The sequence below is a fragment of the Thamnophis sirtalis genome, unplaced genomic scaffold, assembly GCF_051295495.1.
Source record: "Thamnophis sirtalis isolate CommonGarterSnake01/CBP01778 unplaced genomic scaffold, rThaSir2_p1.2 scaffold_6, whole genome shotgun sequence".
NCBI classification, from domain to species: Eukaryota; Metazoa; Chordata; class Lepidosauria; order Squamata; family Natricidae; genus Thamnophis; species Thamnophis sirtalis.
In genome coordinates this window covers 28,611,829-28,639,187 of record NW_028261386.1, presented here as the reverse complement: position 1 = coordinate 28,639,187, position 27,359 = coordinate 28,611,829, and the positions used below count along the sequence as shown (strand labels likewise).

The following is a 27,359-nucleotide window of genomic DNA, read 5'->3' as shown; positions in this document are numbered from 1 at the left end:
ATTGTAACCTGAGCACAAAATGCACCTCTTTCCCTTTACACCTGTGATAGAACATAGTGTGGATTCCCAGGAGGCAGAGGGCAAAGAGGCAACCAAACACGGAAAGTTTGGTCAAGAAAAAGGGAAAAATTACCTGCAGTAAATAAAAGTATTGATCCTAGATCTAAATCTAAATCAGGCCAGATCTGGCTTGTACTTGAATAAAGTACTCTTATGCTATAGATTACACTGAAGAATTTTTAAAAATCTCATAAAAAGATAATGGCAGAATATATGGGTAGCCCTTGACTTATAACCTCAACCAGAACCAGAACAGGATTTTTGGTTATAAATCATTGCAGTCATAACTCGGGGTACATGATTGAACTCAATTGTAGACTGTTTATGACAGCTGTTGAGTCAGTCACCCTGGTCGTTAAATAAACCATGTGGTTCAACGTGCAAATCAAGTTTGTATTAATTTCAAATGATTGTTAAGCAACCAGTCCTAAGTCAATTACTATTGCCAAAGAGAATTTACATGGACCTATTTATGACAAAAACTCATTTATGTTGGCTTAATTACAGTAAGACACAGAGGCAGAGATTCATAGCTGATGGCAAATTTAGAATTGTAAATTGAAAAATGATACCTTATTTCATTTTTCAATACTTAACACTACTCTCTAATGATGTATAGGTGAAACTCGAAAAATTAGAATATTGTGCAAAAGTTCATTTATTTCAGTAGTGCAACTTAAAAGGTAAAACTAATAAATAAGATAAGACTCATTACATGCAAAAATTGTGGATTTGGGGTTTTCATGAGCTGTAAGCCATAATCATCACAATTATGGCAAATCACAGCTTGAACTATCTTGCTTTGCATGTAATGAGTCTATCTCATATATTAGTTTCACCTTTTAAGTTGCATTACTGAAATAAACGAACTTTTGCACGATATTCTAATTTTTCGAGTTTCACCTGTATTTGTTCATTTTCGTCTTTAGTGATGTGTAATGTTATAATTTAGCAAGCTATTTTGGAGTTGTTGGAAGCCACAACCAAAGCTGTTTGGTTTAATCAGGTCATCTTGAGTCATTAAACTCTACACCTCTAATTGAGGGGGATGATCCAAATGTCTCCTAGAATTTTGAGAAGGAACTTAAAAGAAACAAAGGTTGTGAGAAGCAGTTCTTAGTGCAAAGAATAGAAAGTGATTGTAAGTGTTTTCAGAAATTGAGGGGTCCTTGAATGATTGAGAACATATTAACTGAATTATTACCTTTAGAAATTCTAATTTGTTAGAATATAAGTGCAGAAAGATATGAAGAAAAAGTCTTCTTCACTTGCAAAGTAGGGTTTAAAGAAATCTGTGTGTGCTCAATCCATGAGCAGAGGAAGCCAGAAAAATACTTTAAGGAGAGTAGTCATAATATAAAACATGTAGTGTAATATTCTATTAACGTAGAAAAAACACATGAAGTTAGGATGCAAAGGACATAGAAAATAATAAAGTTACACATGAAATTAACAGGATGAAGGGGAAATAGAGAAAAAAAGTGATGATTATTATAGTTGGTTGCACCATCAAACTATTAAAAGCAGTGGGAAATGAGCCTAGCTAGCAATAAATTTGGAAAAAAATAAAACCAACACAGAATTCCAGCTCTGCTACAAAAAAACAAACCATCCTTTACTAAAAATCAGTCAAACCAGTGTTTATAAGTGGTCTTCCAAAAGCTATTTTTCATTTTTATAAGTCACTGAATTACCTTATTAATCATATTCAATGTGCATTCAAAAACAGCATCAAATATCTGAGGTATTTCAGCAGTAATGTGCCCCCCCAATTTGTTTACTATGATAGCCATTGTACTAAGCACTTCTGGCTCTCTGGCAGCTGGAACATTCCTCTGGTAATCAATAAGAACTGCATCCAGCAAAGGTGGAACAAAGTTTTCAGCTACCTAGGGAAAAAAAATCAACAGAGGATTAACCCAATATTTCCTAAAGTTTGACCTGTTTGCATAATGTGTAAATCATACAAAAATTGAGAATATATATGAATGTGTATGTATGTATGTGTGTGTGTGTGTGTGTGTGTGTGTGTGTGTGTGTGTGTGTATATATATATATATATATATATATATATATATATATATACACACACACACACACACATACATACATACATACATACATACATACATACATACACACACACACACACACACTAAAATGATTTAAGTAATGAACTGTTTCAGACAAATTTCTATTTCTCACCCCCATTGGTTTTATTTCTGAGGGTCTTATTTTTTAAACAAAATTGGGAAAAGGAAATAAACTTCCCATGCAATGGTCTAAAATCAAGATATCCCCTCTGCTATCAGTAAAACATCATAAAGGCAGTTGTAATATTTGTTCTCAGCAGGGAAAGATGGTGAGGCAATCAAAGGGAAAAAAAGTGTTCTAAGCTCCAAACAAAGCAGCAAAATTGGAAACATTCTGTTGGAATGTTTTGAGTGAGTTATGTGTTCCAACAGAATAAACATGGAAATATTTTTATAGTTGATATGCAGATGAGACTAGCCTTTTGTTTTCCATACCAGGACCATAACAGTTGGTGAAGTGCTGAATACTACCATATCTCAATTATTTGTTTGGCTTTAACTGTACTTAAACATGTTTTCAGAAATAATTCTCTTGGTATTTTTTTTTTTAAGTTTAGGCTACTAACCATCTGGTTTTTGTGTCTGGTACTACTGCAACTCTAGTGTCTCAGACTTGAAGGGGGTTCCCAAGGTCAAGGTAAATCGCCTACTAGGCTTAATGTTAAGTCAAGATTGTATATGTCTAGCAAATTAATCCTCTGTTTTAGTAGTTTATTAAGGTCTTGCACTTACCATCTGAGGATCATTAGATCTGCTCACCCAACCAGAAATGAGTTTTAAAGTTTCCCTTTTTACTGTTCTCATACTTCTAATCAGAGGTTGCTTTGTTACCATTTCACCTGGAAGAGTTTTAAGGTCAATTACAAATCAAGAATAGCCTTGGAGGAGCAAGGTGATTTAGAAAATTTTAACTCAGCTTTTCAAAAATCAACGAATTAGGGAATATGAAAGAAAATCCAGAACGAAATAATTATTATTAAATGCTATTCAGATTCAAGATGCATCAGAAGAGTTACAAAATCTTCCTATATATAGTAACGTTTCTATAAAGACAGAAAATACCAAAATTCTCCATGATACCTTGGTTTCACTAAGTGTATAGATTATGTTGGCAGAACACAGGTGATCCAGGCCATGAACTCTTAAGGTATGATTACAGAACAAACAAGCTCCTATTTTTATAGTTACAGAAAATCTGCAGCAGATTATTATAACATGTACATTTTGATTGGGTGTAAAAATATAAGCTTTAATTGACTTTGTGGAAATGATTCTGGATTACATCCTTCTCTCATGTGCCATGTAACTCTATTCCATCTTTATCACTAGAAGTATTTGTATACATTGCCCCTAGCTATGATTAAGTACATGAGTTGAAAAGCTTTGTGCTGGGTTCTTGGAGAATACTAAAAATGATTGCTAGACTTATTTATTTACTGTCACAAGGGGAAGGAAGGGTAATATTATTTAAATGATTTAAATTCAATTTCATTTTATTTTGGGTCCATTCATAGGTTTTTGGAATGAGGCCCAGGTCTGGTGCTAAGTACAGAAAAAAAAATTCTTTCCCCTGTTTTATGCTCAAATGAGCTTAGTGCTTCAAACTTAAGCCAGGGTTTTACCGTGTTTCCCCGAAAAGAAGACATGCCCTGCTAATAAGCCCAATCAGGCTTTTCAGAGCATGCGCCATAAGCCCCCCCCAAAAGCCCGCCTCCAACTACTTAAGCGCATGCGCAACTGGTTCCCGCCATTACCACTGTACTGCCTACTGGTACAGCTTGCGGGGCAAAAAGAGGACTCACCGCAAAAACAGCGGCAGGCAAAGCAAAGTGCTTCCACCTCCCACCCTTCCCTCCCACGCAAAAAGAGCCCACCGCAAAAACAGCGACAGGCCAGCAATGCGATCACCCCCTCAAGCCTGTTCCTTCTGGCGCAAACAAACACTGCCCACCCAAATGATAAAGGCATCCTGCCTGGTTCCTTTCCCCGCCGTCCCTTTAGCGAGGGGTGGCAGGTGGGGGAAGAAGCGAGGCGCACCTCTTACTTTTCCAGGTCTGTTGCGTTCCTCGCCCTTTCGCCCATTGAACCCCCTTGTAAAAAAAACTTTGCGAGTTGAACTCATGCGGCTTCCCTGAACACAATGGTGAGGAACGCGATGGAGCTGGAGAGGTAAAAGGCGCACTTTGCATCTCACCTGCCCCCCAAAATAATAAGCCCTCCCCTATAATAAGCCCAAGGCCATATTTCATGGGGCAAAAGAAAATAAGACCCTGTCTTATTTGGGGGGAAAACATGGTATTGTTAGGCTAAAGTGCTATTTTCAACCAAAAAATTATGCTGATGTGTCTTATGTTACCAAAATATGATTTTATATTTAGCAATTATCTTTACACTACAATGTATGAAGCTATTTAGGTTCTGCAACAATTCATCTGGTGAGATCATATTCATTTCAATAAAGCTTATTCACCTATCACAAATTAAGCAGATACCCACAATACAACCCAGTTTTAAACTTGCTCTTATTATCTTTACTGAATCATCCCGTGATTTGTTTTACATTCCTCTTCTATATTAGTCAAGTTCATTTTTTTGACATGTTAAATAAGTAAGAAGATCTAAAATATTGTTGTAATTAAAGCAGTCACTCTTACCATTTGCTTGAATAGCTGCAGAAATGTTTTCACTTAGGCACTTATACACATTCAGCATATCTAAGTAAATTCTTCCAAGCTGAATTACAAATGGATGTCCAACAGCTTTACATGCCCTCACATTAGTTTTCAGGATACTCCCCAACTGCTTAACTGTTTCAGAGTCTTTAAGAATATCAACATTCTGTTAAAACAGAAATTTGTGCATTTAGCAAGCAAAGCAGCCTTTCATCTAATAGTATATAAAAGTTAGTATGTTTCTAGGAACAATTCAAGATGCAGTTTTTGACCTTTAAAGCCCTATGCAGCATGGGCCTTTTCTGCTGTGGTCCCTGCATTATAATTATTATTCTTTCCAGAGTAAGGCTAGCTTTGTCCCTTTTAAATTTCCAAACATTCCCCAAGACCTGGTTGTGTCATCTGGCTGGTGAAATATTGTGTAATATTGCTTTTCACCTAGTATTTTTTATTTTTGTACTTTTTATAATTTTATAACTGTAATAATAATTTAAATATGACAAATGGGTAAATAATCTTGAATTCAACAGTTCCATTTCATTTTGTATACAGACAAAAATACTTGTAACATATGTATTCTAATACAGAGATTGACTACCCAATATTAATTATTTAATGCACGAATAGTTTTCTGTTTTGATTATGCACAATACACAATAATAAAACAATTCCGATAAAATACTTGCTGCTCACCAATTTTTTCTTGAAAGCAAAACAAATCACACCCAACTTACTGTATTTTTTGGACTATAAGACGCACCAAGATTTTGAAGAGGCAAATTTTGCACTCTGCAGACCTCCTAAAACATCCTGTTTTTCACAAAAATGGGCCCATTTTTTGTGAAAAAAGAACATGCATAGCATTTAGGAGGCTTGTAGAGTGCTCCTGTCTCTCCCCCAAAATAAGCAAAAAATGGTCCGTTTTTCGCTCATTTTAGCCCTCCCAGCCCCCAGGAGCACTCTGGAAGCCTCCTAAAGGATATGCACAGCCATTTTTGCAAAGGGGCGGGGTTTCAGGAGGCCAAAAATGCTGTATTCATTGTATAAGACACGCCCAGATTTTCACCCTCTTTTTTGAGGGAAAAAGGTGCATCTTATACTCCGAAAAATAAGGTAATCTTCACAAGAAACCAACATTTTCTGAAATTATAATCATGCCTGCAAAGAATATACATATTATGAACTCTTACTTTTGTAGCTTGTTGAATTATGCTGTCCCATACTTGATTAGGGAGTAACATATATTTCTCTATCAAATGCTCTTGTACTGTCTGGTCAGTTTGAGCACCAATCATATATCCAACTGCTTCATAAAACGTATGCACCTAATTGAAGAAAAAGTATACTAAATATGTAATTGAATATGTTTGGAACTCAATAATTTCAATAAAACAGTTAACCTGTAAGTTTCAAATCTTACATTTCTTTTTTGTTTTAAAATCTTTAGATATCTATGGATGCAATTTACTGTTCAGTAAAGAATATAGGTGAAACTCAAAAAATTAGAATATTGTGCAAAAGTTCATTTATTTCAGTAATGCAACTTAAAAGGTGAAACTAATAAATGAGATAGACTCATTACATGCAAAGCAAGATAGTTCAAGCCATGATTTGTCCTAATTGTGATGATTATGTCTTACAGCTCATGAAAACCCCAAATCCACAATCTCAGAAAATTAGAATATTGTGAAAAGGTGCAATATTCTAGGCTCAAAGTGTCCCACTCTAATCAGCTAATCAAACCATAACAACTGCAAAGGGTTCCTGACCCTTTAAATGGTCTCTCAGTCCAGTTCAGTAGGAATCACAATCATGGGAAAGACTGCTGACCTGACAGTTATGCAGAAAACCATCATTGACACCCTCCATAAGGAGGGAAAGCCTCAAAAGGTAATTGCAAAAGATGTTGGATGTTCCCAAAGTGCTGTATCAAAGCACATTAATAGAAAGTTATGTGGAAGGGAAAAGTGTGGAAGAAAAAGGTGCACAAGCAGCAGGGATGACCGCAGCCTGGAGAGGATTGTCAGGAAAAGGCCATTCAAAAGTGTTGGAGACTTTCACAAGGAGTGGATTGAGGCTGGAGTCAGTGCATCAAAAGCCACCACACACAGACGGATCCTGGACATGGGCTTCCAATGTCGTATTCCTTTTGTCAAGCTGCTCCTGAACAACAAACGTCAGAAGCGTCTTACTGGGAGGCACACACTGCAAGATGCTTGAAGTCTAGTGTGTAGTTTCCACAGTCTGTGTTGATTTGGGGAGCCATGTCATCAGCTGGCGTTGGTCCACTGTGCTTCATTAAGTCCAGGGTCAACGTAGCTGTCTAACAGGAGAATTTGGAGCACTTTATGCTTCCTTCCGCAGACGAGCTTTATGGGGATGCTGACTTCATTTTCCAGCAGGACTTGGCACCTGCCCACACTGCCAAAAGCACCAAAACTTGGTTCAATGACGTGGGATTACTGTGCTTGATTGGCCAGCAAACTCGCCTGACCTGAACCCATTGAGAAGGGGGACATTTGCCCAGGTTCGCCTGGTCCGTCAGTTACGGCCCTACCTGAACCGGGAGGCTCTCGCAACAGTCACTCGAGCCCTTGTGATCTCTAGGCTGGAATACTGCAATGTGCTCTACATGGGGTTGCCCTTGAAGTGCATCCGGCGACTGCAGTTAGTTCAGAATGCAGCCGTGCGAGTGATAGTGGGCGCACCGCGGTTCGCCCACATAACACCTATCCTCCGCGAGCTGCACTGGCTATCTGTTGATCTCCGGGTGCGCTTCAGGGTATTGATGACCACCTTCAAAGCACTCCACGGTAGTGGATCTGGGTACTTGAGAGACCGCCTTCTGCCGATTACCTCCCTCCGACCGATTAGATCGCACAGACTGGGCCTCCTCCGAATCCCATCTGCCAGCCAATGCCGACTGGCGACTACACGGAGGAGAGCCTTTTCTGTTGCAGCTCCGACCCTGTGGAACAACCTCCCCGTCGAGATTCGCACCCTCACCACCGTCCAGACCTTCCGCATAGCCCTTAAGACCTGGCTATCCCATCAGGCCTGGGGATAGGTTCTCAATTTACCCGCCCGAGTGTTGACTGTTGAATGCAAGTTGTGTCTTATCATTTTATTTTGTTCACATATTGTTTGTTTTTGTATTGCACCCCCTTCCCTACGATTGTAAGCCGCCCTGAGTCCCCTCAGGGAAAAGGGCAGCCTATAAATCTTAATAAAATGTCTAAAAAAAAAAAATCATCACAATTATGACACATCATGGCTTGGCTTTGCATGTGATGATTCTATCTCATATATTAGTTTTACTTTTTAAGTTGTATTACTGAAATAAATGAACTTTTGCATGATATTCTAATTTTTCGAGTTTCACCTGTAGATCCAAAAAGTATATTCTAGATTAAAAAAAACACTCTGCCTTATTGATGCCCATGTGTTTGCACATTCCCTTATTTTGGATATTTTTGCAATATTATAACTTGATATATATACCTGCTGTGGCTGAAGATCACAAATAATTGTGTTAATATTGTTCAGGATCTCATCAATGAATGGCATTACTTCTCCAACTTGAACTTGAACAAAGTGCCTTCGACATTTTTGCGCTATTTTTATAAAAGTATCACAAGCCATGTCCTGGACCCCATCATGAGTTTCTAAAGAGAAAAATTAGAAATAGTTGCCAATATAAGAATATTTTGTGAAGTTATTTCCCAATTGTACCCATCTATTATGATATTTAATAGAAAAGTTACTGGTTTTAACATTATTATTGCACAAAGCAGATTAAATTCCAGATACATTACCATGCATAAATTCAAATAGCTTGTTGACAACAGTCTTCAGAAATTTCCAGTGGGCTCTCAAAAATCTTGGATATTGTCCTACTATGTACATTATATTTGATGCAATAATGGCTTTATTATCTTTTCCTCTTTTTTGCTCACAGAGTCCAAGAAGATCCTACAGAAACACAAGGTTTGTAAAAAGTTCCATTTTTATTTAGGATAAAAAATTTAGAGCACCATTGCAGAAAAAAATAAAAAATAAGGTAAAATAAGTGAAATCAAATGCTTGTAAAAACAATCATGACCTTGTCTTGTAATACTGTAATTATGCAAAATATGAGGACATTTTTCTATACTCAAATCCAGTTAATGTAGCACTAACAAAGAATATATAGTAAGACAAATCCTCTTCTGAGTAGACTAGTAACAGAAGTCCATCATAATGAAAATTTCATTAATATACCAATTAACAGAAGATTTCAGACGTAATAAGTAATACACTAGTGAAAACACAATAAAACACCGTGGTAAACAAATTCAAGTGAACTTAAAAATATATACCAGCTTTAGCATAAACAGATACTTGAATAAAAATTGCTTCCTAGAATAGCAGAAAGAGAAAGCCTCACAAAATCCAAAGACTTAAGAGCAGCCATCAAAATGACACTCCTAGTTTTGTTCTCATCAAGTGAACCAATCCTGCTTGAAAAGATAATAGAGAATATACACGTTCAAGTAGCTGGTGTCTGAATAATGAATAGGGAGTGAAGGAATGTTGTTTAGTGACCGTTCATAAGTAAGATATTTTTTTAAAAAAAAAATCAAAATAATGAACAGTATCACTGACACTGCTGCATGAGACAACTTTACCTCAATGAGATGGCTGCAACCAGTGAACTTTGCAACATCTCTATCAGTCACATAATTTGCTTAGCCATTATTTTGTTTCCAATTTAAGAAAGTAAATGCGGTGGCTAAATGAGAGGTGTATTTGGACTTGAAGGCATTCAAAATGCTGTTTGCCAGTGAAGCTGTAATATTGGTGTTGACTTCCATGAAAACAACACCAACCTTTTTAGAAGTTCAATGTTTCCTGATATATAGTATTTGCAAAATTGTCTTAAAAGGTTGATTTTCTTTTTACAAAATATAAAGTTCCCTGAGAAGCTACTAAAGACTGTATACATTACTATACCTTTATTACTGTTACAAGAAACCTCTTCTCATCTTCTTCATGCATTGCTCCACTTATTGAACCTATAGCCCAACACAGGGTATTGAGATTTTTCCATGACCATTCAGTACCATTTACTTGATTGTGAAGCTTCTCTGTCATTATTCGTTCGGTATCTGCATAATCCAGATGGGTAAGATAAACTGGAAGAAATAATTTAAGTAAGTTGACTACCAGGAATTCAGAATATCATTCTCCACTAACATTTAATGACATGCTAGAGTGAATTGTAAAATTTGCTAGTTTTTTTCAGAGTTGAGGGAGACCAATGCAAACTACAACCAATTACCTTAATAAAAATTATAAGCAACTGCAACAAAAAATTCAATCTACAGAATCATGGCTAAAATAAATTTGCTTATGAAAATGATATAACCTCTACTCTAGCTTTGTTTGGGGCTATCAACGGAAAAAATTATCACTTCCTATCAACTGTAATAGTATACATTTTCACATTTTAGTTTTGGGGTTTTTTTCCTTAACAAATCAAAATTAAAGATAATAATCATGCAAATATAATTTACCTAATGTTTCTCTCATGTTCTTGTACAAGTTGATAGAGTCTGTATCTTTCATAAATTCTCGAACAACTTCTCCTTGATCATTTTCTACAACAAGTACTTCTTCTGGTTTTGCCATGCGGCTAACCATCAATAATCGCACCTATATATTAATATATATTTAAAAAGCATAGTATGTAAATCAGATTTCTCACATCACTATTTAACTGATAGGCCAGATGACGCAGAGGCTATCTAATGATTCAGAATTTATTGATTATTGTAGTACAGTATACAAGACTTGAAAAGCAAATTACAAACTTGATGTACATTTAAAATGATAACAGTTATTCCTACAGAAAGCAACCAAAAACCTCATTTGCTGAGGCACAAAACTCATAGAGCTGGAATCCTTAACATTTACCAGTGGGTGGCTGTGTACCTGTGACCATCACACAACCTCATCGGGTTCTCTATTCCACCTCACCTTTAAATGTTATTGTTTTCAAACATTTATAAAGCTATCAAACTTAAACATGACCTCTGGACAGTGTACAGAATCATTAAATAAAAATATAAAGACAAATAATGTATATCATAAAAACAAACAAATCAATTAAATGACATTTGGAACTAAAATAGGCAATATCTTTTCAATTGGGAATTCTATTCATCTTCACCCAACCCCAGGGAAAGATCCAAGTCTTGGCTGCCTTTTAAAGGGCTCTGGGGTTGTGGTCAACTGTAGTATTGAGGTAAGTGTTCCAAAGAAGAAGGGCTACCACCAAAAAGCATGTCCCCTGTATCTCAAAGGTGACATTGCTTCAGAGAAGAGTAGGTCTTTTCTCTTGGAGTATGTTGGATGGACAGATATGCTTGAGAAGGCAACCTAACAAATAAACCAGGCCATTGCCAGGCAGGACTTTATAGGCCATAATCAGCATCCTGATTTGCACCTGGAACCTCTATGTAGAGAAGCAATGCAGCTTGCAGAGTAGAAGTGCTACATATGTGTAATGTGGAAATCCAATAACTACCTACACTACTGCATTCTGAAACAACTGAAGCTTGTCTAGTTTTCAAGGACAGCTCATATAGAGCATGATGCAATAATCCAATTGAGGAGTGGCTAAACTTTTAATTACCATGAGCAGGTCCTCCCAATTCAGGAAAAACAGTGTAATTAGCACAGCTGTATAAAGCCTAATCACAGCATCACCAGCTCTTCAAGTAAGAGTTAGGAATCCAGAAGCACCCCCAAATTGTACACAACATCCAGGTGGAGTAGTGAATCACTATCTAGAGTTCCAGATAAGAGTATCTCCAGTTTTTGGCCATGTATCTCCAGGAACTCACAGCTCCTAAGTCATAGTAAGGTACTGCAGTAAACTCTTTTCATACTTATAGAAAGTATAAATAAACTGGTGATTACAATTACCTTAGACAGCACAGGCAAATACAATTGTCTCCGGGGAGGAACATCAAAATGCTGAGTTCCAGATAGCAATGGAGAAGCTGATGTTGAAAATGGACTCTCTCTATATAATTCAGCAGCCAGATGATTCCAATACTCCAGACAAATCTTGAAGATTTCAGTTTCTTCTACTTCAGATACCAGCAACATGTAATGGAGAGCCTAATATAAATTTATTTTGGAGTTTAATTAGTAAAAGGTTTAGAAATTGGTCAGATTATTTCAAAATATCCCTAAAATGAAGTAGTTATGAAGTAGTAGCTCTGAAATTGTTATCTACAACCCTCTGCAAAAAGAAAATTAAAAAATTGCTGAAATCAAGTACATTAAAATCTCATAGAATTCCAGCATTTAATATATATTTTTGTCATTTAAATTATTGCATGAAATTGCAAATCACCACAGATGAGGCGAGTGAATAAATAAGGCTGTTTCTGCTCTGTCTATATTTATATTTTCAGAAACATCCATCCATCCATCCATCCATCCATCCAAAAAAGGAGCAAATAGTTTATCCATACTGATCACTACAACAGAAAAAAAGAACATGGAACGTGTTCAGATGAAATAATTCATAAATCGACCGTTGACTTACCTGAACAGTCCTTCTATAGGTGCTACGAGGGGAATCCAAGCATGGGTTAACTTTGTCCATTAGCCCTGAGACTGAGTTATAAAAATTGCTGGCCACGCCTCCTCTGATTGGACTGGTTCAGTTTTGCACAAAGGATCAGCCGGCTTGAGAGAAGCAAAATAAGTCTAGAAGTCAAGGTAAGTCAGAATGTCATAGGAAAAAAGGAAGTCCAGGCCCAGAATAGCCGAAGACGGGTTTGGATTCCCTCGCAGTGCACATAGAAGGACCGTTCAGGTAAGTCAACGGTCGTTCTCCTGTGAGCTGCTTGGGGAATCCAAGCATGGGACATGCCAAAGCAATACACTTCAGGAGCGGGAGCGAGGCTGGTCTGATGCCGTAGCTGAAGAAGCTACCCTTTGCAGCACGTGCCGTCCAAAGGATGCCTCAGCCGAGGCATAAACATCCACCTTGTAGTGACAGATAAAGGGTGACGGTGATGACCAGGCCGCTGCCCTGCAGATGTCTTCCACCGAGGCCTGCATTGCCCAGGCCGCCGTCGTGGCTGCACTCCTAGTAGAATGGGGAGTAATATGACTGGGAACTGGTCGGGTCTGGCAGTCATAGGCTAGGGCAATACACGCCTTCAACCAGCGGCCGATGATATGTCACAATGCCTTATGGCCCACGGTAGCAGGTTGGAAGGACACAAACAGGGCCTCCATCCTTCTGAACGACGCAGTGTGTTTCACATAGCGGAGAAGTGAACGACAAACATCGAGATGATGCCAATGCCGTTCTCGGGGGTGAGATGGCTGTGGACAGAAATCTGGGAGAGTGATTTCTTGGGACTTGTGGAACCACGAGTTGCCTTTTGGAATAAAGGTCTGGTCCAAACGTAATACGACCTTGCTTGGATGGAAGATGCAGAGGTCGTCTTGGACGGAGAGCACCGCCAACTCGGACACACGCCGGGCCGATGTAATGGCTACCAAAAAGACAGTCTTAAGAGTCAGTAACCTGAGGGAGATGGTCCGAATAGGCTCGAATGGAGCCGCCGTAAGGGCATTTAGTACTAGGGAGAGATCCCAGGTAGGATAGCGATGAACGTTAGGTGGGCTAAGGTTCGCCACTCCCTTCAGGAAGGCCCGCATCCCTGGATGTTGAACTAGGGGTTGGCCTTGCCCACCACCAATTACGGTAGACAGAGCCGCAATTTGATGGCGGAGGGTGTTAGGTGTTAGTCCTTTGTCCATGCCCATCTGTAGGAAATCCAAAACCTGTGGTCGCCCCAGTTGGGTCCTCACCCGGTGCCCGACACCATCTGCAGCAAATGCTCGCCAGGTAGATGTGTGTTGTTGACGGGCGGCAAGCCGCCTGGATCGTGGAGATGACCCTATCAGAGAAATGCTGCTGACTCAGGATCGCCCGCTCACATGCCACATGGCTAACTGTAACAGCTGTGGATTCGAGTGGATGAGAGCTCCTTGCGAGAGGGATATCCGGTCGTCCATAATTTTCCACGGGCTAGAGATGGACAGATGGACGAGGTCCGCATACCAGGGGCGTCGTGGCCACATCGGTGCAACCAGCAGCACTTCCGCCTGTTCTGTCAGAATCTTCCGTATGACCAGCGGCACAATTGGCAGAGGCGGGAAGGCATAAAGGAGGCCCAACAGCCAAGGGCTTTGGAGAGCGTTGGTGCCTTCTGCTCCTGGTACCTGGTGTAATAACACGGCAGGTGTGTGTTTTCGGGTTGGGCGAACAGGTCCCTCTGCGGGTGGCTGAAGCAGTGGGACAGTTCTTGGAACAGGGCTGGGTGCAAGCTCCACTCCGCCTGATCCACCGTGGTCCTGCTCAGCCAGTCTGCTTGGATGTTTGCAGTGCCCAATATGTGTTCCGCTCAGACTGACAACAGATGGTTCTCCGCCCAGTGGTGTAGGCGCTCTGCTTTCATCATCAGGGTTTGGACCTCGTGCTACCTTGGCGGTTGATATGCGCCTTGGAGGCCACGTTGTCGGTGAGTATCAGTACATGGTTGGAGGGGACCATGTGTCAAAACTCACGGAGGGCTAGGCGGATGGCCTGTAGCTCCAGCCAATTGATGCTGTTGTTCAGCTCCCGGACAGTACAACGACCTTCAATTCAGGGCGTGGACCCCCCACCTGAATTGGCTCACATCCGTTGTAACCACAATCCGCTCCGGTTCCTTGAAAAGGCATCCCTTGAGGATGCGGGATGACAGCCACCAACAGAGCAATAGGAACACCTTGGTCAGTAAGCGAATCATGATTGGAGTGTGACTGGTGTGAGCCCTTTAGAATGGGAGTAGATACCACTGCAGTGGTTGTGGGTGGAACCATGCCCAAGGTACAACATCTATGCAAAATATCATCTTCCCTAGAGGTTGGGACAATACTGCAAGGGAAGGTGACCTCTGTTTGAGCACTTGGCTCACCAGGGGTTGCAGGCTCTGCTGTCTCTCCCTCGAGAGAGAGACCACACAAGTCTCCAAGTTGATGACTGCCCCAAGATGTAGCATGGACGTGATCGGGTGCAGGTGGCTTTTTGGAAAGTTCAGCATGAATCCGTGATCCTGTAGGGCGTCGATTGTCAGATGTAAGTCACAATAGGCCTGGTTCCGGGAAGACGATAAGATTAAGATGTCATCGAGATAACAAATGACTCTTAGGGGAACCGACCTCAGCAAGGCTGCAACTACTGCTAGCAGTTGGGTGAAGTCCCGCGGGGCTGATGATAGGCTGAATAGTAAGGCACGGTACTGGAAATGATGACCCGTGAAGTGGAAGCGCAGAAACTTTCGATGGGCCGGATGTATTGAAATATGCAAGTAGGCATCCTTGATGTCGATGGAGGTGAGATCGCCTTGGCGAATGCTCGTCAGAATACTCTTGAGTGATTGCATTTTGAATTTTTGGTATTTGAGGTAGAAATTGAGCCATTTCAAGTCTAGGATGGCCTGCCATCCTCCCAAGGCGTTGGGAACTTGGAATAGTATGGAGTAGAAACCTAGACCCTCCTGTCCCCTCAGCACCTGTTCTATTGCTGATGGAAATGAGATGCTGGATTTCCGTGTCCATCAGACGTCGCTTTAACTGGCACCTGGGTACTGGACATTTGATGAAACGTCTCAGGGGAATGGCCAGGAACTCCAGAATGAGGCCCAGCCTCACAGTCTGAAGAGCCCAGGCATCAGAGGTTGTGGCTTCCCATTGGCGAACAAAGGTAGTTAAGCGCCCACCAATAGGGCCAACCTCTAGCGAGTCACCGGTACCTATGAAAGGACCGGTTGTTGGTGCTACAAAAGGGCCGCCAGGCCTGGGCCTGTTGTTGGTGCTGGTTCCTACCTCTGTCCCTAGTATTGGACCTGTCCTGAAACCTGTCCTGGGATTGGGAAAAAAATCTATTAGAAAAGGGGGTGTAGGAGGGATGAGTACCCCGACTCCCCAAAACAAAAGGGCTGCCTCCGAGGATACAGTTGTTGCCTCCAATCCGTGTGCTTAGTGGTCGAGGGCAGCACCTTTCGCTTTCCCTCATTTCAACCAGTATAGGATCCAGCGCTGCAGCAAATAGGGAACTGCCCTTGAAGGGGGTGGAGGCAAGGCGCCATTTGGATTGTACATCCACTTGCCAATGGCGTAGCCATAACAAGCAACGAGAAGCTATATTGGATGCCACAGCTCGGGACGCGAAGTTGGCCGCATTGAGTGTTGCATTCGAGAATTCCAAAGCCGCCACCAGTTTGACCACATCCTGATGAAGGTGCAGGTCCTCTGATCCTAACCTCTCCTGAAGTTGTCTTACCCAAACTAAGGAAGTTCTATTGAAGAACGAGGCCGCCGTAGCGGCACGCAATGCCCAGGCAGTTGCCTGGTGCGTTTTGCGAATAACAAGCTCCGCCTTGCGGTCTCTGCCTTCAATCCCTCTAAAATTTCAGATGGAATAAGGGCAGGGGAATCCAAGGCCGCTATCGGTTGGTCAACAGTGGGAAACTGTAAAATGGTGTCCAATTCCAGCGTGGAAGCATAAAGCTTTCTATTGCCATTGCTGGGGGGGCGAAACTGCGGTGAGCCCACGGTTTCTGGATTATGTCCAGAAACAATTTGGGTGATGGAATAGTCTCCTGTTCTTGCACCTGTTCAGCGAACAAGCGCCCCGTGGGATCAAGGCCCACGTCGGTGCTGGCCTGGGTGGTTGCTCCCCCCCAAATTGGAGATGGCCTTGGCTTTGTAAAGAAGAGACTTGAATAGGGCTGGTTTGAAGAGGCCCAAGAAGGGAACATTATCCTGAACCAGCCCTTCTTCATCCGATAATTCCAAATCCAAAATCTCACCTTCCTCCCCAAAATCTCACCTCCCCCCCGCTAAAACAGACCCTTCGCTGTAGATGGAAGGAAAGGGAGAGGAGGGGGGACATCCTGAGAGGTGGCTGAATCCCTGGCAAGGTTCACATTTTTAGGACGTTGACTCCTATGCTGTAACTCTGCATCCACTCCCCTAGATATGGCAGTGGCAATCATGTCCCTGAGATCAAACTCTGGGTTATCCTCCGGTCTGCTGCCAGCAGCCGTGGGAGTAAAGGTGGCTGAGGCACCTGAATGGGAGGGGGGGGCGGATCTGAGCTGGGCCCTGGAAAATCAGACGAGCCCTGAACGCCTGAGCCAGGCCCTGCAGTTGTAAGATCCTGAGAGAGGGGAAGGTCTGGAGAGCAACCTTGAATTCCAGCTAGGCCGGAGGTAGAAGGCCCTTGAGGCAGTAGGATGGAAGGGGACCTGGAAGATGAGGGATCCCTAGGCCCATTTTTGGACACTGGTGCACTTAGCGGGCCTGGCAGGAGCTGCTGAGATGGCCCGGGGTCTGAGGCTGGCGGCCCTGGTTGAAGCCCTACCCACTCTAGATGAGGCCCCAGTGGCATCGGAGAACAACTGAGGAGAGGTGGAACCCCAGCGCTGCCCCCGGTAATAGAACGATCCGCCATGTAAGCTAAGTTGAAAGGGCTCAAGCTCACGTTCATTGAATGCCAAATGTTGATCGCAATCGAAACAGGAGGCTGTTAGGGATCAAACTCGTGCTCCAGTAGAATGGACCTCTGTGGAGCAATGAATCTGGTGATTCTATGTCACTGTGGGTGGGAAACTGAAGCCACGTCCAGCCAGACTGGTTGTCTGGCATGAAAAAGGGCTTCAAAATGGCCTCCGCAACCCAAAATGGCCATCATGAGCACAGCGAAGGCGGGAGATTCAAATTGGCGAGGCACAAAGGCAGTTGCCAGAATGGAAAATGCCTGCCTCGATTCTTGCCAGCGACTGCGCCCGGGGCCTCCAGAGACTCCGACGGAGAGTCCGGGCTCCACATTTTGTTGAGCAATCTCGAGGGGGGGAGGCAGACAGCGGTGAGAGCGGCCGGCGCGGGGCGGCGAACCGAACCCCAACCGCGGCAAGACAACATGAAGGCGGTGAACCAACCTTCCCACAGTAAACAATGGCGCACCCCTGCCTCCAACAAGAACGTTCCTTGGCCCCGAAGGCTCCGGGAACGCCAAAACCCACTCGTCACTGTAACTGAGGAGAAAGGAACCCCTTGCAGAGATATTTACCCTGAGGGGAACTCAATCCAGCGAAGTGGAATCCAAGCTGAAATAATAATGATGAATTTGTGAAATAATAATGATGAATCTATCTAGTAACCTAGAGCGAATTATTTTGCGTCTCTTTAGGCTGGACTGAGTTAAAAAAACTGAACCAGTCCAGTCAGAGGAGGCGTGGCCAGCAATTTGCATAACTCAGTCTCAAGGCTAATGGACAAAGTTAACCCATGCTTACATTCCCCAAGCAGCACACAGAGAACAGGGCAGGCAGTATCATTCATCCACTCAACCGTTACCTATAAGCTGCCTAACCATAGAAGGGCCTCTAGGTAATGTACAACATTAAATGAATGCAATTTAAAATAATAGACAAGGGCAAAAGTAATACAAGAAATATGGAAGCATGTTGGGGAAGCAAAACTCCACAATCAACCAAAATTAAGACAATATTCGAAGAGTGTCCACAAATCTACTCCCAAGATCAACGCAAATTTTTTGAAGAATGCTATTATAAGGGTGCAGAGGCAGCCACAAAGCAGATTTGTTTCTGAAGTCCCATAATATGAGATCACTTAATTGGAGAATGGCAGTCCTGTAAGTTTCTAGGTCCCAAGTCATGCAGAGCTTTACAATTAATAGCCAATATCTTGAACTGCAACCAGAAATACATAAAACTGCAGTGGGATGTAAATGTGACATATAAATACATTAAATAAATTTGTGCCACTGTATTTTGGACTAAGCTCTTGTTTCTAGATGGAATCCCATGTAAAGCAGTCCAAGTGAGAGGTGACTAAGTCATGAGTGACTTGGAGGAGGACATCCTGATTATGCACCAGATGCATCTACGCAAACATTCTTCAAGCTGTGGTTTCAGTTGCTTAAGTAATGGCAGCATGAGGACTCCCAAATTATGCACAAAATTTTTATAGGAAAGTGCATTTCCTAGTGAATCTCCAGAAATATAAAGTGCTTGAATCCAAAATAATTTGCTTTTGTTAGTGTTAGTTTCTTCCCATCCATAATCTAACACCTACAGTGTTTCCCAGAAAATAAGACCTGGTGTTATGTTTTTGGGCTCCAAAGTAAGCACTAGGGCTTATTTTCAGGGAAGCACAATTTCAGGGTGATCAGTCTGGCTGGGCACCCTGCCCCTGGCGTGTTCACAAGAGGTGGCAAGCGTGAGGTGACCGACAGTATCACAGCACCTGCAGCCTGCCAGTTACTTGGTCGGCACACTCTGGGATTGCACAGCTCGTGCACCTCAGGTGAGTTGATTTCCTGTACAAGCAGCAGATGTACAGAGGTGCAGGAGAGAGAAGCAGGCAATCCAGATGTGCTGCGGGAAAGCCGAGTTGATGGGCTGGGCTTCGCATGGCGGCACTGGCAGCAGATGGAGGCAGAGGCGCGGAAAGAAGGCAGTCTTGACATGCTGCAGGCAAGCCGAGAGACTCAAAGATGAACCTCTCGTGGTCACCTGCCCACTCTGGCCCTTCGACTCTCAGCTTTCTCGCGACCCACATGGCTTTCCAAATTGCGTGTCTCCCTCCACCTCTGCTTGGATAAGTAATCAACTCACCTGGGCTGCACAAGCTGCTGCCAGTCAACTCATGTATGCTTGCCATCTCTTGTGCTGGCCACCCCCACCCCCTTCACTAGGATTTATTTGGGGGAGGGGGCTTGTAAGGCTCATTTTTGGGTAATGGCAATGGAACAGATTTACCACAATATCACCTAATTCACCAGAGGTCAACTGGTAACATCTGTATATTGATATGTGGCCCCATATTAATATTATTTCTTCTAAAGCCTCATGTGAAGATTATAAATAGGAGCAGGGAAAATGCTAATCCCTGAGGAAGTGCATAAAGTAAGGCTTAACTACCATCTCATCATCACAATTGTTCTGGGAGATAAGGTTACCACAGTGCCTCCCATACCCAGGATGATCCAACAGGATTCCATGATTGATAGTATCAATCCAGATAAATGAGATATGATCACGAGTTACATCTCCCTTATCTGAGCCCACAAGAAGCATCTGTAAGCATAATCAATGCCACCAGCTACATATAGCCCTATCACTCCCAATGTGCAGTCCCAGTTTTGCCTTTAAAATTTGAAAGCAAAATGGCTTTTGCGCAATGTTCATATCTTTTCCTGCAAACTGTTAAGTTCTTATATTATGAAGCCAAACACATAGTTTTCTTCTTTAGGATAGATCACCGCCCCCCCACTTGATCTCTGAAAGGTTGAGAGATAAAAATCGTTTTAAAAAAGAAAAAGGTGACAGCCAGATTAAAAAAAAAACTTTACAATTTGTTATGCAGTTACAGTACCTGCACTGATCGGATAGAATATAAATATCTAGATTGGAACAATTTCGTAGTTGATAGAATGCTTGAGGCATTGATTTATCAGATTTCCTACTCACAGTTGGACAGCCATCATGTTTGACTCCCACCTCTCAATATACTTTTAATCAAACTTATGAGATAGAAAGATAAACTAAAATGGAATAGAAATACTCAATTGGTCTATTTTACATCTTGCATCAAACCAAGTTTTTGTATTTGTTCTCCAAAGAAAGAAAGTCCAGTGCCTCTTGTGTGACAGGACCAAGGCCTTTAGGTCCAGGGATGGGGGCAAGATACAGTGTTGCCAGAGCCAGTCTGAAGGAAGGTATTTGGAAGGCCAAGACTGCTTATAAGAGGAAGATTGAGGATAATTTTTATAGTAATAACATGAGGCAGGTGTGGCAACGGATTCAACAAATTACCAATCATCAACCGACCAATGCCATCCGTGCTGAGGGGGATACTTTGTTGGCAAAGGAGCTGAATCATTTCTTTGCTCACTTTGAAGTGGAGACATCAGAGACAGCTAAAATACAACCACCAGCTCATTGTAGCCCCCACCTAATTGTGGACAAACAGGAGATGAGGAGCATTCTGAGAGCTGTGGACCTTAAAAAGGTTGCCAGTCCTGCTGGTATCTCTGACCGAGTGCTTAAAGACCAAGTGGAGCAAGTGGCCAGTTTTATGTTTCTGGGTGTTATCATAAAAGAAGAGTTGACCTGGGGCACTCACATTGCAGCACTAGTCAAAAGGCCCCAGCAGAGATTATACTAACTGAGTCTTTTCAGGAAACAATAACCGAATGAAAAACTGCTGGTGACCTTCTACTGCTGCGCCATAGAAAGTATTTTAACTTACTGCACTTGTGCATGGTTTGCCAACTGCACAGTGGCAGATAGGATAGTGCTCCAGAGAGTTAACATCATTGCTCAGAGGATCATTGGTTGCCCTCTCCCCTCTTTGGAAGAGCTTTAGGAAAGTTCAAAACATTCTTAAAGATCTATCTCATCCTGGGCAACCTTTTTTTGAACTTTTACCACCTGGCAGACAGTACAGGATAATAAAAACAAGGACCAAATAGACTGAAAAACAGCTTCTATCCCAGGGCAGTAACAATATTGAATTCTACTGTATAGTGCAATACGAATGCAGTATCAGGTTTTCAATTCAATTGTATAGAATGTGAAGGATGTGTGTTTGTGTTTTATTTTTATAGTTATAATGTACACTTGAAGATGGAATTTAATTTCATTGTACAAGGTGCAATGACAATAAAGTAAATTTAACTCCACATCTTCAATTTGACATAGGTGTGAATAAAAATAAAAAGGAGCTTACTTCCATTAACGTCTCTCTGAGATTTAAACGTTTTTCTATAAGTTGACCGTGCTCTTTTAAAAAGGTACAGAGAAACAAGCTGAGATTCTGAATGAAATTCTGTTCATCATCTTTTCCATTGGAATATGCCAGTCGTATATTGGTGTTCAAAGGAAGCATCTAAGAAAGTAAAATATAGTTATAATCTTGAACTTAAAGTTAAGTCCTGCTAATAATTTTATTTTTGTGTATTACATAAAACATACATAAATGAAGACATTACATTGTATTTATTCCCGACAGATTTTCTTAACCTTTTTATCTTGGAGAAACCCTTGAAAAAAAATTCTGATTTCAATAAATCCTTACATAAAATTTGCAAAAAATATGAAAACTTGAACATACAATTCACTTCTAATCTGTTTTACAAAAAATACAATGGCAAAACAGCAGGTTGCCACCAAGTGTCAGAGCATTAAAATTTGAGCACTAGCATTGCAGTGTATAAAGGTCAAAAAATGTATTTTTTAAATTATAGCCTCCCATAGAACCCGTTAAGAAAGGCTGCCCTAGAGTTATAAACTACTTCTTAACATAACTTTCATCTGAGAAATTCATGGAAGTTCTCATACATATACAAGACTGGCCTTCAGAAATGACAACTAATACTTCCACTTACTGTAACAAAGCTTTGCTTAAATATTCTGATTTACTTTTCTTTGGATTGAAGCTATAAATAATTTAACTGCAAGTCCCACATGTATTTTCAACTGAAGATAGTATACTATTCAAAGATGTAGCGTTAAGGCTGATTTTGAGCAATTAACAAATCCTTTTACTGTACTTTCTGAGTGCAAGAGGATGACATGTTTCCCTGTTGGAAATCTGTTCACCTGATTTTTGACATTTGCAATAGATGCAGTTCCTGGAGAAGCAGCAGGTAGGGAGAAGTTGTAATCTCAGACTTAAGATGTGCTACACTAAAGATATTTGGAATATATTCGGCTGGGCTAGGGACCCCAATTTGGTTTGCTGCTTGTATGCATTACTGTTGCTGCTTAACTTGATTGTTGATAAGTTTTCCCAGATATAGTAATGGGAACCTAAGTTTCTTCAGCAGATCTGGAGTGGCTCTGGAATTCATGGCTGCTATGGCAACCATGGCATTGACACATGAGAGATCTCACACTATGCTATGGAATTTTGTACTGCGACTCCCCCCTGCAATAGAGGAGCACCTATTAAATCAGTCTGCTACAGCTGTTTTATGGATCTTGTGGCTTTTAAGAGGTCTTTTCTCAAGGATTTGGTGGGTTTTTCAGATGAAATTCTGGTCATCTCCTGGAATAAAGATGTCTGCATAATGTTGGACTGAATGGAGAGGCATTTTTTGTTTGTATGTTCATTGCAGCTCACTGGTTACTGAGCAGTTAAGGAAAATTGAGTAGTAGATATGCATTGAATGTCCCTGGAGGCAGTCTGATCTGTGCAAGCATGAACTTACATTGGTGTATATTCAGAGATGATTCAAGCAGCAGAAAGAAAGCATTTTGCTAGTTATGGCACTGGCTTAATGCTACCCTTTGGCTTTTTTAAGGTGACTTCAATAGAAGAATATTCATCAAGACCATTTGAAAAAACACTGTGAAGAATTCTTGCAGCATTTGGCAGACAAAACCACTCATAAACATGAGGAGAACTGGATTCCAGCTGGACAGCACCCGTAGAGATGATGGGGGTCTTGTCTTATGAATTAGAATTATGTCGGAGAGTCTCAAGTGGATGAGATCTTCACGGTTGGTTAAGGCCTCCCATGAATTGGCAGGAGATTGCATCCAGTCAGTAATCAATGCTTCTTTAAATAAGCAGTGTTCCTTTCACAATTAATCAGGAATTTTTTGCTTAATCTGACTGTTTTGGACAATTTTGGACCTATCAGCAACCTTCAGTAGCCCATTGCTCTTTTAAACTTCTTCCTGTCAAAGAGATTCAATTGACTATATCCCGCTTAGATTTTAATAAAATCCTTTCTAATTTCATGGAAGAAGGGTATTCTAACTGCAGCTGAGGTTCACTGGAACATGGTGTTTACATTTTTTATATGAATATGATTGTTATTTTATATATTTATAAATGGTCAAAGTTAGCTATCAAAAACCTTCGGGAGTGAATGGCACACAAGCAAACTCAATCAATAAAATAACTCTGTGCATCAACACCAATACATTTCTGATTATTTAACTAAAATGACATAATGCTCTTGTAAATTTATGTCTCTTCTATCTAAGCAAGCAGTCTGGGACACTCTGTAAAATTTCCTGAATGGCTACATCAATCTTTGAGACCAGGAGAACTTCTAAGTGGACCAGATGCTACGAAAGTCAGAGGTAAGATTTTCCAATGTCAGAATTTCAGCAGAATGTGAGCAGGAACTGCACTTAATAAGCTATCAATCTGTGGTTAAACATGGCTATAAGATATTTTCTAGTAGTAGTAGAAAGTAGTAATAGCAATAATTAAGTAAATAAAGTAGTTCCAAATGGTAGGTGGGATAGAAAAATAAATTCATAAAAGATTTTGAATGACAGTCCTGACTTTTCTGAATGGCATAGGAACTTAACAGCATATAAATTCAATTAGGAGTTACACTCTGAAGCATTTGGGGTCAAAAGGACCTCAGGTCTTACATCAAAGTCTAGCCCAGAGCTAATTATTATCTCCTTTCAAGATTGAGTCTAAATACAGCCCTTATAAAATCCTTATAAATATATTCAAGACAAAGACAGTGATTAGAAATTAGTTCAACATAACAGTTATGTGTATCCATAAGAAACTAGCAATCTCCAGTTGTTAATCTAAAAAAGTATGTATTACCACACACTTAACATTTTGTATACTTATTAATGTGTACTTGTGTATTAAAGCCTTTGCAGTTGGTCAGAATTAAAAAAAGAAGACTTCTGTAGGGGAAATGCTTTTAAACAAGCCAAGAGCAGCTTATTCAATATGAGCAGGATATATATAAGGAAACCTGCTATTTATTTAACAGGCAAATAGAAAAGATCAATAGTTGAATGTGAAAGTTACCTGTTTCAACTGCATCATGGTTAAAGTAAAGAGTGTGACAAATTGTTCCTCATACTGACTCACACTGACACCAGCAATTTCTGTTAGGCACTTCAAAGAAACATTTCGGAACATAGGAACATTTAAAAACTATAAAAGAAGAAAAAACAACATAAGCGGCAATGTCTTATTTATTAGGCAAACTCAAGATATAATTTTTGTTCTCAGTAAGTTAATCTACACATAGCAAGTACTCACTTTGTATATTAATGTACTGATCAATTTGGTCTCAAAAATATAGCCCAGTGGAATCCAGTTGAGAAATCGAAGTAAAGTTTCCAATGTCGCATGAACAAGAGGAGCATTTTGAGAGTTCTCCTGTTAATAAAATGATATGTGAGAAAATCCACCTATATTGTGAAGTGGTATCTTATAAACAATTATATTATAAAACTTACCATCACAAATTGACATAGCTGAAATATCTGTGAGAATTCATTGCACATGCTAGTAGCAAGAGAAAATAATCAGGTTTAGTATTAGACAGTTCATTTACCACCTTAGTATTTAGGACTAAGATGGAATGTAGATATTAATGCATAAGTTATGGTTGTGTGAGAAAGTAAGTACACCCCATGTACAGTATTTTTTGATGTATGGGGACAGTTGAATGTTTTATTTCCATTCAAACGATATATATATAATGATAACATTAATCAATCCCCAAAGGCTTTTGGAATAAGCATCCAGGAGCTCATGAATGGGAATCACCCTCACCCTGGATGGGCAAGTTGTTACTAAGAAGGGAAGTCCCAACAGAGAACTCCTAGTATCTTGTCCACTCCCACTGCACCTAGTGAAATGAGGGGCCCTTCAGCACCTAATGAAATGAGGGGTTCTTCTCTAGCTGTTTGTATTATCATGCCATATTATTACCAATTCAATTGCTAAATATGAATTAAATGATATAATAAACATTTAAACTACTTTTAAAAATAAACAATTTCTACAGCACAACTTTAAAATACAAACACAGTTAAATGACAACAGGACACTTATCAAACCCTTATAAATATATTCAAAACAAAAACATTGATTAGAAATTCAACAGTCTATGTATATCCATAAGAAACTGGAAATCTCCAGCTGTTAATCTAAAAACTTTACTAGCCCTTTTCTCCCAAAAAAGAAAAGGTAAAGATAAAACTGGCAGAATCACCAAAGGAAATTCTGCACTTCACCAAAGATGCAGAATGACTGCTGAGGTAGGAAGTTCTGGACAAAATAGAACAAGGCTCAGCATTTTTTAAGTGAGGCAGCTCAGCTACTATGGAGTTGTCTGGCATGTATCTTCTTTGGCACAGGAAAGTAAGAGACTATGACAGAGGAAATGGGAAGTAATGGCTTCTTGGTATCAAGGAACACAATTCAATAAAATGTATCTTAACTGATACCACCTTCTTATGTTCAAGGATCTTTGACATTAGGTGGAGAATTTTATTTGTTTTTAATTACAATTCAAACTTGCATTTCTGGTATACTCCTTATATTAATCACTTGCCTGTCCTTTAAATGTTTGGCTTTCACTTGAGTTATCTGTCCACTGGAAAAATCAAAGACTTCTTCACTCAATAGCTTCAAGATGACCATGTTGTTCTGGCAAAGGCTTTCACTTGTTCTGCTGGCCCCAACAATATCACTGATGAATGTTGGCCAATGTTTTGGCCATTCTTGTTTTAGTATCTGAAAAATATGAAAAGTGAATATAGTGAACAATTATTACTCCAGACTTAAATAATATATAAAGACCAGAAATTCGACTCACCTGAACAAGAATCATGTTCAATTTCCCAATGTATACTTTCTCTTTCTGAATGAGGGAGAAGGGAGAGGATAAGGGAGAAAAATAAAGAAATTAAGATATATCCTATTTAATTTACAAGGACCATCTTTGTATCCCCAAGGAACTTTTACTCACTTCAACACATGTTGGATCAGAGGAGGTCTTGATAATTAAGCCAACAACATACTTTTTGATACCTGTAGACAGTAAACAAAAATTAATTAATAGTAAATGATAATAACTTAATAGTAAACAACAGCTACATAAAGAAACGGTAAACGATCAACTGCCAATTAGGTTGCATCTATCTCACATACATGCTTTCACATATAACAATCTTTTTTCTTTTTTTTAAAAAGAATTATATCTTGAATTTTGAGAGACACTGAACTTCTGAAACTTTAGCAACTAGAAGTTTAAATTTATGACTGAAAGAGCCCTAAAGGCTAAATTCATGAAGAGTGGGCACGGGAAACCTGGAAATATAATTCAGTTCTTGGTGGTCACTTATTTGATCAATGGCAATCTTTTGAGAAGCTATTGTCTTCTCTCCCAAGATTCCTATGCTGCCCCTACTAACTTTACCTTATCTAACATGTTCCCCTGAGACTCTCAACTTTGAGTACAGTTAAGTATCATCAGTGTTCAAGACTGTACCTCATCTATCCACACTAATTGTATATAGAGTTGGTTTAATTTAAAATGTGTTTTATAAATCTCTCTAATTGGTGTCTACATTATTTCATCAATGTGCCGGTACATTTCCTT

The 27,359-nt window shown here is 40.3% G+C and overlaps 1 protein-coding gene across 5 annotated transcripts in view; it reads right to left on the bottom strand.

The window, feature by feature from the left end:
* Nucleotides 1-27,359, bottom strand: part of XPO1 (exportin 1) — a 71,665-nt gene that overhangs the window by 7,215 nt on the left and 37,091 nt on the right. For all 5 annotated transcript variants that reach the window (XM_087717481.1, XM_014069933.2, XM_014069931.2 and 2 more), the window contains 16 exons: nucleotides 26,727-26,788; nucleotides 26,574-26,618; nucleotides 26,310-26,491; nucleotides 25,207-25,255; nucleotides 25,007-25,126; nucleotides 24,770-24,898; nucleotides 21,704-21,862; nucleotides 11,795-11,992; nucleotides 10,381-10,519; nucleotides 9,818-9,999; nucleotides 8,641-8,797; nucleotides 8,327-8,490; nucleotides 6,016-6,150; nucleotides 4,808-4,991; nucleotides 2,886-2,992; nucleotides 1,755-1,949 (listed from right to left, as the gene is read on the bottom strand). In XM_087717481.1, coding sequence (XP_087573607.1) covers nucleotides 1,755-1,949; nucleotides 2,886-2,992; nucleotides 4,808-4,991; nucleotides 6,016-6,150; nucleotides 8,327-8,490; nucleotides 8,641-8,797; nucleotides 9,818-9,999; nucleotides 10,381-10,519; nucleotides 11,795-11,992; nucleotides 21,704-21,862; nucleotides 24,770-24,898; nucleotides 25,007-25,126; nucleotides 25,207-25,255; nucleotides 26,310-26,491; nucleotides 26,574-26,618; nucleotides 26,727-26,788 — 2,207 coding nt within the window. The remainder of the gene's footprint in view (nucleotides 1-1,754; nucleotides 1,950-2,885; nucleotides 2,993-4,807; nucleotides 4,992-6,015; nucleotides 6,151-8,326; nucleotides 8,491-8,640; nucleotides 8,798-9,817; nucleotides 10,000-10,380; nucleotides 10,520-11,794; nucleotides 11,993-21,703; nucleotides 21,863-24,769; nucleotides 24,899-25,006; nucleotides 25,127-25,206; nucleotides 25,256-26,309; nucleotides 26,492-26,573; nucleotides 26,619-26,726; nucleotides 26,789-27,359) is intronic.